Source organism: Equus caballus, chromosome 15, assembly GCF_041296265.1.
Source record: "Equus caballus isolate H_3958 breed thoroughbred chromosome 15, TB-T2T, whole genome shotgun sequence".
In the NCBI taxonomy this organism is placed as follows: domain Eukaryota; kingdom Metazoa; phylum Chordata; class Mammalia; order Perissodactyla; family Equidae; genus Equus; species Equus caballus.
In genome coordinates this window covers 84,379,397-84,392,204 of record NC_091698.1, presented here as the reverse complement: position 1 = coordinate 84,392,204, position 12,808 = coordinate 84,379,397, and the positions used below count along the sequence as shown (strand labels likewise).

The following is a 12,808-nucleotide window of genomic DNA, read 5'->3' as shown; positions in this document are numbered from 1 at the left end:
GGTTCCTGAGCTCTTGAAGCTTTCGCTGAGGGAGGAGATTCTCCCAGGTAGCGATTACAAAAGTGGAGGAATGTGGCCTTTCATCTCCAGACCCCTATACACATTGCTATGTTTCTGAAAGCGAGTTCAACAATCCTGAACTCTAAAAGAACTCTTTCACTTGGTTCATCAGGGACCAGAGGAAGACCGAGAGGCAGAATCCGAGTTGACAGTAACCCAGTTGAAGGAATTGCGCAAGCAGCAGCAAATGCTGTTAGAGAAGAAGATGCTAGGAGAAGACTCAGATGAAGAAGAGGAAATGGACACCACTGAAAGGAAGAGTAATACTAGTAGTCAGGATGATGAAATGGGCTGCACCTGGGGAATGGGTAAGACATTACAATTGCTGCCAGAGGTTAATATTTTAAATTCATTACTAGTGGTATCCTTAAATTTTTCTTTTTTATCATACAGGTTTTCATGATTCTATGAGATATATAAGCCAAATACCGTTTGCATATGAAATTATCAAATCCCAGAGAGATTCATTAACTTTTTTGATGTCAAAAAATTGAATTATGAGGGCCGCTCCGGCCAGTGGTTAAGTTGGGGACTTCCCTTCCGTGGCCCAGGGTTTCCCCGCTTTGGATCCTGGGCACCGACATGGCGCCACTCATCAAGCCGTGCTGAGGCAGCATCCCACATAGCACAGCCAGAGGGACCTACAACTAGAATATACAACTATGTACTGGGGGGCTTTGGGGAGAAGAAGAAAAAGGAAAAAAACGATTGGCAACAGATGTTAGCACAAGTGCCCATCTTTAAAAACAATTATTAGGAAAATTGAATTATGGGCACTATGGCTTTCTTTTCATGTGTCTTACAATACTCTCCATTGTTCAAAACTCTTCCTCCGCATACAATTTATTTTTACAATTTTAAAAAATAAGTGCTGGCCTTTATTATCTCTGGAGGGGATGGAACTGTGTTACATTCAATCAAATAAAATGGAATGTCATTCCATATAGGATATTACCTTGAACTTTTTGTACTTTGTGTAAATACCCTGAAATGTGAAATAATGAGTTAGGGAAAGCTGGTTCTTTAGCCAAAGGAATAAATTGAATTTTCCATAACACCAGACATTTTGGAAGATGGGTCTTTAGGAGCTAGGAATATAAAAAGATAGAAAATGGCCTTAATATGTTGTTGGGAAGACAGGATAAGTATTATGAAATTACTTGTGGTAAGTGCCAGACAAAAGCTAGAACTGTAAGTATGCTAGAGTAATAGTTCAGAGAAGGGAGCCACCACTGAGGGCTTAGACCTGCACTGTCCAATATGGCAGCCACTAGCCACATGTGGTTCTTGGGCACTTGCAGACTGGCTAGTCCGAATTGACATGTGCTGTAAATGTAAACTACAACTGGCTTTCAAAGACCTAGTATGAAAAAAGAATGTGAAATATTCATAATATTGTTATATTGATTACATGATAATTTCACCTGTTTCTCTTTTTTAATGTGGCTACTAGAAAATGTAAGATTATACGTATGGCTTTCATTATATTTCTGTTGGTCAGCACTGACTTAGATCTTTGGGAAAGCTTCTAAGTTTTTAAACAGAAGGGTTTTGAGCTGGGACTTGAAGGAAAAGAAAAGTAGCCCTTGGGAAGCTGAGTATTGGGAGTGGTATTTGGGGTAGGGATCAATGATTTTAAGGGAGTAATGAGTAGACCAGTCCATTTGGCAGCTATAACAAGCATTAGGAAATTCTGTTGGAGGTGAAGTATTAGACCTGGGTGTGAGAGAACAAAAGTGCCAGACTGAGAGCTTAGATTTTTTTCTGTAGGGAGTATGGTAGGTAATTTTGCTTTTAAAATATAGTGATGGAAAAAAAATAAGGTCCATGAAAACAAGTTTTAACTTGTCACACAATTGAGAAAACCTGAAGATGTTCTAACTGGTTGGTGGTTTTGTGGTTGACCTTTCCAGCCCCATCCCTTTGTTTTCATGACCGATAACTTTCTTTATGCAGCCTGAAAGAATAATGGGTGTCTTTCAGAAAGGCTCTTCTTGTGTCTGATTGTCTTTTCTTTCTTTCCCATATCCTGTAGGAGAAGATGCTGTAGAGGATGAGGCTGAAGAGAACCCCATTGTCTTAGAGTTTCAGCAGGAAAGAGAGGCCTTTTATATAAAGGATCCCAAAAAGGCTCTCCAAGGTTTTTTTGACCGAGAAGGTATGTAAATAGATTCTGATGCTGCCAGTAAAATGTATCCACAGCAGTGTTGTTTTCTAGATCTTCAGATACGCAAATACTGTATTTTATCTGCTCTCCTCCTTGTTTAGTTCATGCCCTTGTGGTCAGTTGCTTCAGGTTTATTTTGAAAGTAGTAAAAATCTTGTCAGTCTTTCTCCCCATTTTGGAAAAAAGGAAGTACTTTTTCCTGACTTGTCTCATTCTTCTCAGAAGATCCTAGACTTGGGTAGTGGAGAGATTGACCCAACTTCTTGTAATTTTTTGTTTCTAATTCACTTGATCTTTTGTAATTCTTGACATGGATTTTCATTTTATATGATTAAACAATGTTTCCACAGAGAATAGTTTTAGTAGAGATATTTTGAGAGAGCATCTGTGTGTGTGTGTGTGTGTGTGTGTGTGTGTGAATATATATATGAACTGGTTGTATTCTGCACTTAACATTTATATTTCTAAATACCAGGCAACTGTGACGAATTAACAACTTAAGTCTACAACTTAGAAAAAGTGTGAAAGCTACTGTACAGAGGTCAAAGCTCTGAGTAGAGAGTTGATTGTTTTGATCTGAGTTTGCTTTTCTTTGCCTCAAGCTCATCCTAATTTTATTATCAGATCATAATCCCTAGGAATGAGAAGTGAAATGCTTTGAAATTTAGTATTCAATTTGGTATGGAAACTTGATATTCTTATTTAACCTCTGCTTTCTTTTTTCTTTGTATCACTTAATAATTTTCAGATGCTATTAATATTGTTTGGTCTTTCTTCCTCCCACAGGAGAAGAGTTAGAGTATGAATTTGATGAACAGGGACATAGCACTTGGCTCTGTAGGGTGAGGTATGTTCTTTTCTCATAAATGTCCATTTCTGGAAAGTGGCCAATTTCAGGTTTAATTTACGATTATAGACAATGACCCAAAGAGTAACTTTAGCCTTAATTTTAGACTATTCCTGAATTTGGGCCTTGATGGTTTAGTAACACATATTGTTGAGGGGTGGGGTGGGATCAGTAAGAGGGAAGGAAAAGATTTGACGTCTCACCTTGGCAAGATGGAACAAAATGAACTGAGAGATTAAAAAACATGACTATTGTCACAGCATGTTAGTTTTTTTCATGAGAATTGGAGCTTAGTGCTGTGCTATAATTCCCTCCAAACTGATGCAGATTACCTGTGGATGATTCAACTGGAAAACAGCTGGTGGCTGAGGCCATTCACTCAGGAAAGAAAAAAGAAGCAATGATCCAGTGCTCACTGGAAGCTTGTCGAATCCTAGATACTTTGGGATTGCTGCGGCAGGAGGCAGGTGAGTATGTTTTTTCATTAAAAAAAAAAGAAAGAAAGAAAGAAGGAAAATTTAGTACAAAAGGTAACAAGATCTTTTTTAGGGGGAAATGTGAATTGTACAAAATTCTATGAAGTGACAAGAAAAAATTCCCTATCTCAATACCCTAAGGTAGCTATTGTTTATTTATAAACAGACATTTTCTGTGCATGTGGATGTGTGTTCAGAACTAGATCCTTTAACAAAAAACAGATACGCGTATACAAAGGCAGTTATATTACTTAGACTGTTTTGTGACTTATTTAACATGAGACTCTATCATGGATATTATCCATATCGTTGCATTTAAAAAAAACTCTGGTTATGCCATCATTTATTAATAAGGCTTATGTTTTTATTTACTCTAAAATTAATTTTTATTATAGCAAAGTAATTTATGTGTAGTTTAAAATTACTAAAGGCTTAACACTAAATATACTTGTTCCTTATGCTGCTCCTCCCCAGTCTTCATCCTTAGAAGGCTTTTAACTCTTTCAATTATTTTTTCCAGCTTTTAAAAAAATCCATATTTCTAAAAAACAAGAGTATACTATTGTATTTTGAGCCCTCCTGGGTTTTTTTTGTTTTGTTTTTTGTTTTGTTTGGTGAGGAAGATTGTCCCTGAGCTAACATCTGTGCCAGTCTTCCTCCATTTTATATATTGGATGCTGCCACAGCATGGCCTTATGAGCAGTGTGTGGGTCTGGGCCTGGGATCCAAACCTGTGAACTCAAGGCCGCCAAAGCAGAGTGTGCAAACTTAACCACTATGCCACTGAGCCAGCCTCTTGTGTCATTTATTTTAAATGTTATCTATTGACTCTGTTAAATTAGTTATTTAGTATTTACATGATTATGCTTATGCAGAATGTTGGTCACAACTGAGCAGTTTTATCTCCTTGTTTTTCCTAAAGTTAATAACTGTTTGTTTTTTATATGTTTGATTTTTTTGGGGTATTTTTTTTGGTCCCTCTTGCTCGTTCTTCCCACACCTTTCAATAGCCTTTCAGTGTATTTTTCTATACGGTCATTCACGTTAGGTAATTTATCACTTGTGATTTTTTGGGAGACACTTCTCCAAGGAGCACTATTCTCTCTCTCTTTTTTTTTTTTTTTTTTTTTTGAGGAAGACCAGCCCTGAGCTAACATCTGCCAATCCTCCTCTTTTTGCTGAGGAAGGCTGGCCCTGAGCTAACATCTCTGCTCATCCTCCTCTACTTTATATGTAGGACGCCTACCACAGCATGGCTTGCCAGGCAGTGCCCTGTCCACACCTGGCATCCAAACCCTCGAACCCCAGGACGCCGAAGCAGAATGTGCGCACTTAACCACTGCACCACTGGGCTGGCCCCCACTATTCTTTTTTTTTTAGGGCTTCCTGCGCTCTAACCTGCTGCAGAACTGTCATCCGGGACTTCATTTTGCTGTCATTCTTGAGATTTCCTTTGTGTTTCTCCAGGGTTGGATTTTCTGTTTCTCGATTCTCCTATTTCTTGATTTATTCCATTGTTTTAGTAGAGCACACCTTCTGTAGTTTGAGCAGGTTAAAAGCTGACACAACAATAGAGGGCATGGATGATGATAGTTTTCAATGGATTTCACATCTTTCGTCTTTCTTGGTCTACTGTCTCGTTTTGGTGGACGTGCTCTCGTGGATTCTGAGAAAGGCTGTATAATAAGTAAACTTTATTAAACCCTCCATTCTAAAAGCATAATTATTCTTGCTTTACTCTTGGTTAATGTTTGGCTGGGAATAGAATTCTAAATTGGAAATAATTTTCCTTCACAACTTTGAAGGTATTGCTCTTATCATCTTACATCTAGTGTTGCTTTGGCCTCCTTAACTGTTCAGATTCCTGATCTATTGTATGTCATCTTTTTTCTCCAATGCTCATTAGAAGTTTGTAAGAATGTCCGTTTGTTCCCAAGTTTCTGAAACTTAACTATCATGTACCTTTCTGTGGGTCTGTTTTCACTCATTTTCTGGTATTTGTTGGATCCTTTTGATCTGGAAATCTTGACAGTACAGGAACATTTCTGGAATTATGCCATTAAGCATTTCATCCCTCTGTTTTCTCTCTTCTCTCTGGAATTTTGTTATTTAGATATTGAACCTCTTGGATTGACCATCTAAGTTTCCTGTCTTTTTTTTCCTTCTCTTTTCTATCTCTTGCCTTTTTGTTCTTTCTGGGAGATTTCTGCAACTTTATCTTTCTATTTTGCTATTGAGATTTTAATTTCCAAAGCTCATTTTTGTACTTTGAGTATTTCTTTTTAAAACATAATATCTTGTTATTGTTTAATGGATTCTCGTCTCTTTGCTAATCTGTTTTCTCCAGGTTGCTTTTTCTTTTTGTTTGTTTGGTCTCTATCCTGCATGTTAGAGATTTTTCTTAGGTGTTGTGTAGTCCTTGGTTGTATATTCTTATCTCGGGACACAAAAGGTGATTGACAGCTTGGAATATATAGGTGAGGCTTGTTAACTTTGAGCAATGCTATAGAATGATGTGGGTGGCCTTTTGTTGGGTGACTCCTCATGCAGGTATCCTTAGGTTTTTCCTCTTCTGCTGGCAAGATTCCCTAGAAAGGACTCTTTCAGTCCCCTGCATGAAAGGAGGGGACTGGCTGCCAGCACTCATAGAGCTAAGTGGTGGAAGATGGCTGAACGGGGTGTCAGCACCCTGCTCTCTCAGGACCCTGCTGGTTTTAGCATATAGTACCCATGCCCTCAGCCGTACTGGTCAACCCACAGTCCAAAGACTTTCTTTGTTACCTTTTCTAGAGATTAACCCCTCTATTTTTTCTAGGGGTGGGAATGAAGTGAGTAGGGGGGAGGATCTGTTTCTCAACAGCTTTTACTCAGTTTTCCTTTTTTTTAATCGTGGCTATCTATCTCTGCTTCCACATCCTTTTGAGGATTCTGTAGTCTAATCAGAGTGGTTCTCAGCTTTCCCCACTGTTGTTTTAGGATTCATCTTTTTTAGTTCTGCTATGTTAATTTCAACTCGTCTATCTGCTTTCTACTTTCCAAAAATTTGGTGTTGTGTCACCTCTCCTATTCTCCTTGTCCTTCTAGATTAGTGTCTTTTAAAAAAGATCGCTTTCCTGCAGTTTTAGTGGGGTATGGGAAGAGAGTCAAAATTAGATATGTATGTTCAGTGTAGCATCTTAACTGGAAATTATCAGGTTTATATTAATAAGGAATATTTTGGTTGCAAATAATAGAAACCAAATTCAAACTAGCTTAGGGGGAAAGGTTATTGGCTCTGGAAGGTGGGAAGAGTAGCTCACAGGATTGAAGGAAGAACTGCATGAACCAGGGCCTCAAGTTCTGGAATCAGAACTTAGTGCTACCAAACCAGAACTCAGTACCACCAGGGCACATATAAGCTCAGATAAGCTGTGTGTGTATCTGTGAGTGAGCTTGTCTCATCAGGGCATGGTTTTATTTTGCAGACACATTTTACCCCATGCAGAAAAGCTGGCTGCTTACAGGCCTGGATTTATATCTTCCCTCTTGAATAACCTCCTCGGAAACAGAGCCTCTTTTCCCCTGTATCTGAATATAAATATGAGGGAAGGATTGATCTGGTCTTGGTCACACGATTACCCCTAATTCAGATGGAAGTGGGGAGGAGTTCTCTAGAGGAAAGGGGGTACTTTTACCAGAAGAAGGGGAATAAGATGGTGTAGGGTAGACAAAAAAGTAATGGCTACCATAGTCCCCTGTTGATAGGTTTTCCAGATTTTCACTGTTACGAACAATGTTGCATTGATATCTGTAGGATAAATTACTATAAGTAGCTTGTTGGATCAATTACATTTTGTTGGATCAATTACATGTTGACAGATGTTGTAAGATTGAGCATCAAAAAGATTGTATCAATGTACATTCTCACCAGTTGTTTGACAGTTCCTTTCCCCATACCCTTGCCAAATTGGGCATTGTTAATCTTTTAATGGTTTTTCTAGTCTAATAGGCGAGAAGTGATATCTCATTATTTTAATTTGTATTTTTTTAATTGTTAAAAAAGTTAAACATCTTTTCAAATGTTTGTGGGCATTTGTATTTCTTTTTCTGTAACTTTTTATTATTCTTTCTTAAATTTTCTTTTGGATTATTGGCCTTTTCATCATCTATCTTTCTCCTTTTTTGCTCATTGATTTTTGAGAGGTTTTTGTTCATTAAATAAATTAACCCCTTGTTTTAAATTTTCTATTTTGGTAAAATACACATAACATAAAATTTACCATTGTAAGCATTTTTAAGTGTGCTGTTCGGTGGCATTAAATACGTTCACATTGTTGAGCAACCATAACTATCATCCATCTCGGAACTTTTTCATCATCCCATACTGAACCTTTGTATCCAATAAACACTAACTTCCCATTCTTCCTCCTCCTAGTCACTGGTAACCACTGTTCTACTTTCTGTCTCCATGAATTGGACTACTCTAGGTACCTGATATAAGTGGAATCATGCAATATGTGTCCTTTTGTGTCTGGCTTATTTCACTTAGCGTAATGTCTTCAAGGTTTAGCCCTTTATTTTTATATGTAGTTTGGCAGCTTGTTGATTCTCTCTTTCAGTAATTGATGATATTTTAAGCTGCTTGCCTACTTGCCTTCTTTCTTTTTTTTTAAACATACTTCATTATCACTTATTTTATCTACCTCTAGTATCTCGGAAAAGGAAAGCCAAGAACTGGGAAGATGAAGACTTTTATGATAGTGATGATGACACGTTTCTTGATCGGACTGGCCTGGTTGAAAAGAAGCGTCTGAACCGAATGAAGAAGGCTGGAAAGATTGAAGAGAAGCCAGAGACCTTTGAATCATTGGCAAGTTTTATTTATAGAAGTAGCAGGAGTGGTTTAATATTTTTAATAAAATAATGTATTGTTTAAATTTGTGTTACAATTAAAAATTTAAAAGCAGTGGCATTGAAATCTGGTACTGAAGTATAACTTTTGTGATCTGTAAATTTGGTGGTAACAAACAACTAGTCTTATCCAAGTTGGAGAAAAGTTTGGCTTGCTGCTGGAGACTCTAAGCACCTTTAGGTGGATATTGATCCCTTAGTGAGCATTCATTGGATATGATGTTACCCCCTCAAAAAAGGAAAAAGCTCCAAATTGGGACATTCTGAGGTGAAATTGACTTTAGGCTTCTTGCATCAGGAATCATGAAAGGAATTTTGAGGAGTATAGTTTGGTGGTGCTCTTAAACTGTAAATCCTTCATGAAATTATCGTAAGGTGGCATGTGTTTTCACTATATTAAGTAGTATTCAGAGCTTAAACCTACCCAACATTAATCCTTTCGATTCGTCACTGAAAACAAATGCCTTGAGGTCTTTCTTTTGAGTAAAATAAAGTCTGTATTCTGTACATTCATTCTGTGTAATTCTGAGTTCTTTAATCAGAAATTAGTTCAATTAGAATGAAATAAACAAATGAAAAATATTAACTCCATAAGGAGCAGGTTTAACTGGACTTCTGAATTAATCCTCTTAAAACTTGTAACAATAGTGAAAATAAGAGAAGGAAGATAAGGAAAACTACCATATTTTGAAAGAAGAAAAGCATTTGCTAACTCTGTTAATTCGGGTGTTACAGGTTGCAAAGTTAAATGATGCTGAAAGGGAACTCTCTGAAATTTCTGAGAGACTGAAAGCCTCAAGCAAAGGTAATGTAATGAATCATTAAACAAATATTTATTGAGCATCTGCCATATCTAGTGCACTATGCTAGGCACTGAGGCTACATTGGTTAATAAGATGTATCATGCGGAATATGGAGCCTTTCTAAGGAGCAACAAAGCGTTTTCGAACTAGAAAGAACTTTATAAATTGTTTGATGTAACCTCTTTTTTAATAGATGAGGGGAGTGAAGCCATTGAGGCAAAGTCTCCCAGCTATAACCCGTCCTTATTCCTAATATCAGTAAATGTCCTCTGTCTAGCTTTGTGTTAGTGACTTTTCTATGGAAACTTTGGCTGAATTTTAGAATATTTAGGGCCATCTTTCTAAACATGTATTATCCCTTTCTTGGGCAGCTCTATCAGAGTCGTCATCTCAGGACTCTTTAGATGCGTTCATGTCAGAAATGAAATCAGGGAGTGCGTTAGATGGTGTGTCCCGGAAGAAACTTCACCTGAGAACTTTTGAACTGAGGAAAGAACAACAGAGACTTAAAGGGTTGATAAAAATTGTAAAGCCAGCAGAGATTCCAGAACTAAAAAAGTAAGTCTTAGTTATACTTGGAATTTTAAAAAAGCATTTTTGCATAGATCACATTTTGAATTCTATCTTTGTTTTCTTAATCATTTTTGAATAAAAATAGAATATAAGAAATGCTTTAAAGCACAGAAGGCAGTGGTTTCATAACTAAACCCATTTCATTTGTGACTAAAAACCCATTTCATTTGTGAAGTATAGACTGCTACAGGATTTTTAGAGAAAACTATATTGATTTCTGTTTCACTGGAAGGCTCTGAAATTTTTTTTTTGTTTTTGGTGAGGAAGATTGGCCCTGAGGTAACACCTGTTGCTAATCTTCCTCTTTTTGCTTGAGGAAGATTAGCCCTGAGCTAACATTTGTGCCAGTCTTCCTCTATTTTGTACGTGGGTCACTGCCACAGCATGGCTGGATAAGCAGTGTAGGTCTGCACCTGGGATCCGAACCTGTGAACCCAGGCTGCCAAAGCAGAACATGCTGACCCAACCACTACACCACCAGGCTGGCCCCAAAATCAACCTTTTGTTGTTGTTGTTGAGGAAGATTTGCCCTGAGCTAATATCTGTTGCTGATCTTCCTCTTTTTGCTTGAGGAAGATTCACGCTGAGCTAACGTTTGTGCCAGTCTTCCTCTATTTTGTATGTGGGTTGCCACCACAGCATGGCTGATGAGTGGTATAGGTCCACACCTGGGATCCAGACCCATGAACCCAGGCTGCTGAAGTGGAGCATGCCAAAATTAACCACTGTGCCGTGGGGCCAGCCCTGAATTTTTTACTTAATCTTTTAGTGCAAAATAAACTTTTCGAAAGAGCAACATGCACAAAAGGCTAATTTCCCTAATATGTAAAGACCTGTAAATGATAAGTAGACAACCATCCACCAAAGAGAAAAATGGGCAAAGGATATCAACTGACAGGCCACTGAAAAAGAAGTACAAATAGCTCTTAACTATATAAAAAGATACTCAGTGTCGCTCATAATAAGAGAAATACAAATACTACAATGTATACCATTTTTTATCTATGATTTTAAAACCACAGATGAAAAGATATGAACGCAGATTGTCATTTTAATGCTTGTATCTGTCATTCCTAAGAACCAGTTGACAATAATATATTTAAATACTTTTTTCTTTCCTTTTTTTTTTTTTCTGAGGAAGATTTGCCCTGAGCTAACATCTGTTACCAGTCTTCCTCTTTTGGCTTGAGGAAGATTCGCCCTGAGCTAACAATCTGTGCCAGTCTTCCTCTATTTTGTATGTGGGTCGCCACCACAGCATGGCTGCCAACAAGTGGTGTAGCTCCGTGCCCAGGAACTGAAGCCAGGCTGCTGAAGCAGAGCGTGCTGAACTTAACCACTAGGCCACCAGGCCAGCCCTTTAAGTACTTTTTTTTTTTTTTTTTTATTAATGTTATGATAGATTACAACCTTGTGAGATTTCAGTGGTACATTTTTGTTAGTCATGTTGTGGGTACACCACTTCCCCCTCTGTGCCCTCCCCCCACCCCCCCTTTTCCCTGGTAACCACCGATCAGATCTCCTTATCAATATACTAAATTCCACCTATGAGTGGAGTCATATAGAGTTCGTCTTTCTCTGACTGGCTTATTTTGCTTAACATAATACCCTCGAGGTCCATCCACGTTGTTGTGAATGGGCCAATTTTGTCTTTTTTTATGGCTGAGTAGTATTCCATTGTGTATATATACCACATCTTCTTTATCCAATCATCAGTTTCTGGGCGTGTAGGCTGGTTCCACGTCTTGGCTATTGTAAATAATGCTGTGATGAACATAGGGGTGCAACGGACCCTTGAGATTTCTGATATCAGGTACTTAGGATAGATACCCAGTAATGGGATGGCTGGGTCATAGGGTATTTCTATTTTTAACTTTTTGAGAAATCTCCATACTGTTTTCCATAGTGGCTGTACCAGTTTGCATTCCCACCAACAGTGTATGAGGGTTCCTTTTTCTCCACAACCTCTCCAACATTTGTCACTCTTGGTTTTGGATGTTTTTGCCAATCTAACGGGTGTAAGGTGATATCTTAGTGTAGTTTTGATTTGCATTTCCCTGATGATTAGCGATGATGAACATCTTTTCATGTGTCTATTGGCCATATTCATATCTTCTTTTGAGAAATGTCTGTTCATGTCCTCTGCCCATTTTTTGATCGGGTTGTTTGTTTTTTTGTTGTTAAGCAGTGTGAGTTCTTTGTATATTATGGAGATTAACCCTTTGTCGGATAAGTGGCTTGTGAATATTTTTTCCCAATTAGTGAGCTGTTTTTTTGTTTCAATCCTGTTTTCCCTTGCCTTGAAGAAGCTCTTTAGTCTGATGAAGTCCCATTTGTTTATTCTTTCTATTGTTTCCCTCAACTGAGGAGTTACAGTGTCCGAGAAGATTCTTTTGAAACTGATGTCAAAGAGTGTACTGCCTATATTCTCTTCCAAAAGACTTATTGTCTCAGGCCTAATCTTTAGGTCTTTGATCCATTTTGAGTTTATTTTGGTGTGTGGTGAAAAAGACTGGTCAATTTTCAATCTTTTGCATGTGGCTGTCCAGTTTACCCAGCACCATTTGTTGAAGAGACTTTCTTTTCTCCATTATAGGCCCTCTGCTCCTTTGTCGAAGATTAGCTGTCCATAGATGTGTGGTTTTATCTCTGGGCTTTCAATTCTGTTCCATTGATCTGTGGACCTGTTTTTGTACCAGTACCATGCTGTTTTGATCACTGTAGCTTTGTAGTATGTTTTGAAATCGGGGATTGTGATTCCGCTGGCTTTGTTTTTCTTGCTCAGGATTGCTTTAGCAATTCGCGGTCTTTTGTTGCCCCATATGAATTTTAGGATTGTTTGTTCAATATCTGTGAAGAATGTTCTTGGGATTCTGATTGGGATAGCATTGAATCTGTATATTGCTTTAGGTGGTATGGACATTTTAACTATGTTTATTCTTCCAATCCATGTGCAAGGAATGTCTTTCCATCTCTTTATGTCATCGTCAAT

General features: G+C 37.9%; 1 protein-coding gene across 5 annotated transcripts in view; it reads left to right on the top strand.

The window, feature by feature from the left end:
* Positions 1 to 12,808, top strand: part of SLC4A1AP (solute carrier family 4 member 1 adaptor protein) — a 34,534-nt gene that overhangs the window by 723 nt on the left and 21,003 nt on the right. For all 5 annotated transcript variants that reach the window (XR_011426141.1, XM_005600110.4, XM_070235642.1 and 2 more), the window contains exons 2-8: positions 173 to 368; positions 2,096 to 2,218; positions 3,014 to 3,074; positions 3,402 to 3,541; positions 8,239 to 8,399; positions 9,176 to 9,245; positions 9,615 to 9,801. Coding sequence is in view for 4 of the 5 variants with exons in the window: in XM_005600110.4 (XP_005600167.3) it covers positions 173 to 368; positions 2,096 to 2,218; positions 3,014 to 3,074; positions 3,402 to 3,541; positions 8,239 to 8,399; positions 9,176 to 9,245; positions 9,615 to 9,801 (938 nt within the window). In the remaining variant the exon portion in view is untranslated. The remainder of the gene's footprint in view (positions 1 to 172; positions 369 to 2,095; positions 2,219 to 3,013; positions 3,075 to 3,401; positions 3,542 to 8,238; positions 8,400 to 9,175; positions 9,246 to 9,614; positions 9,802 to 12,808) is intronic.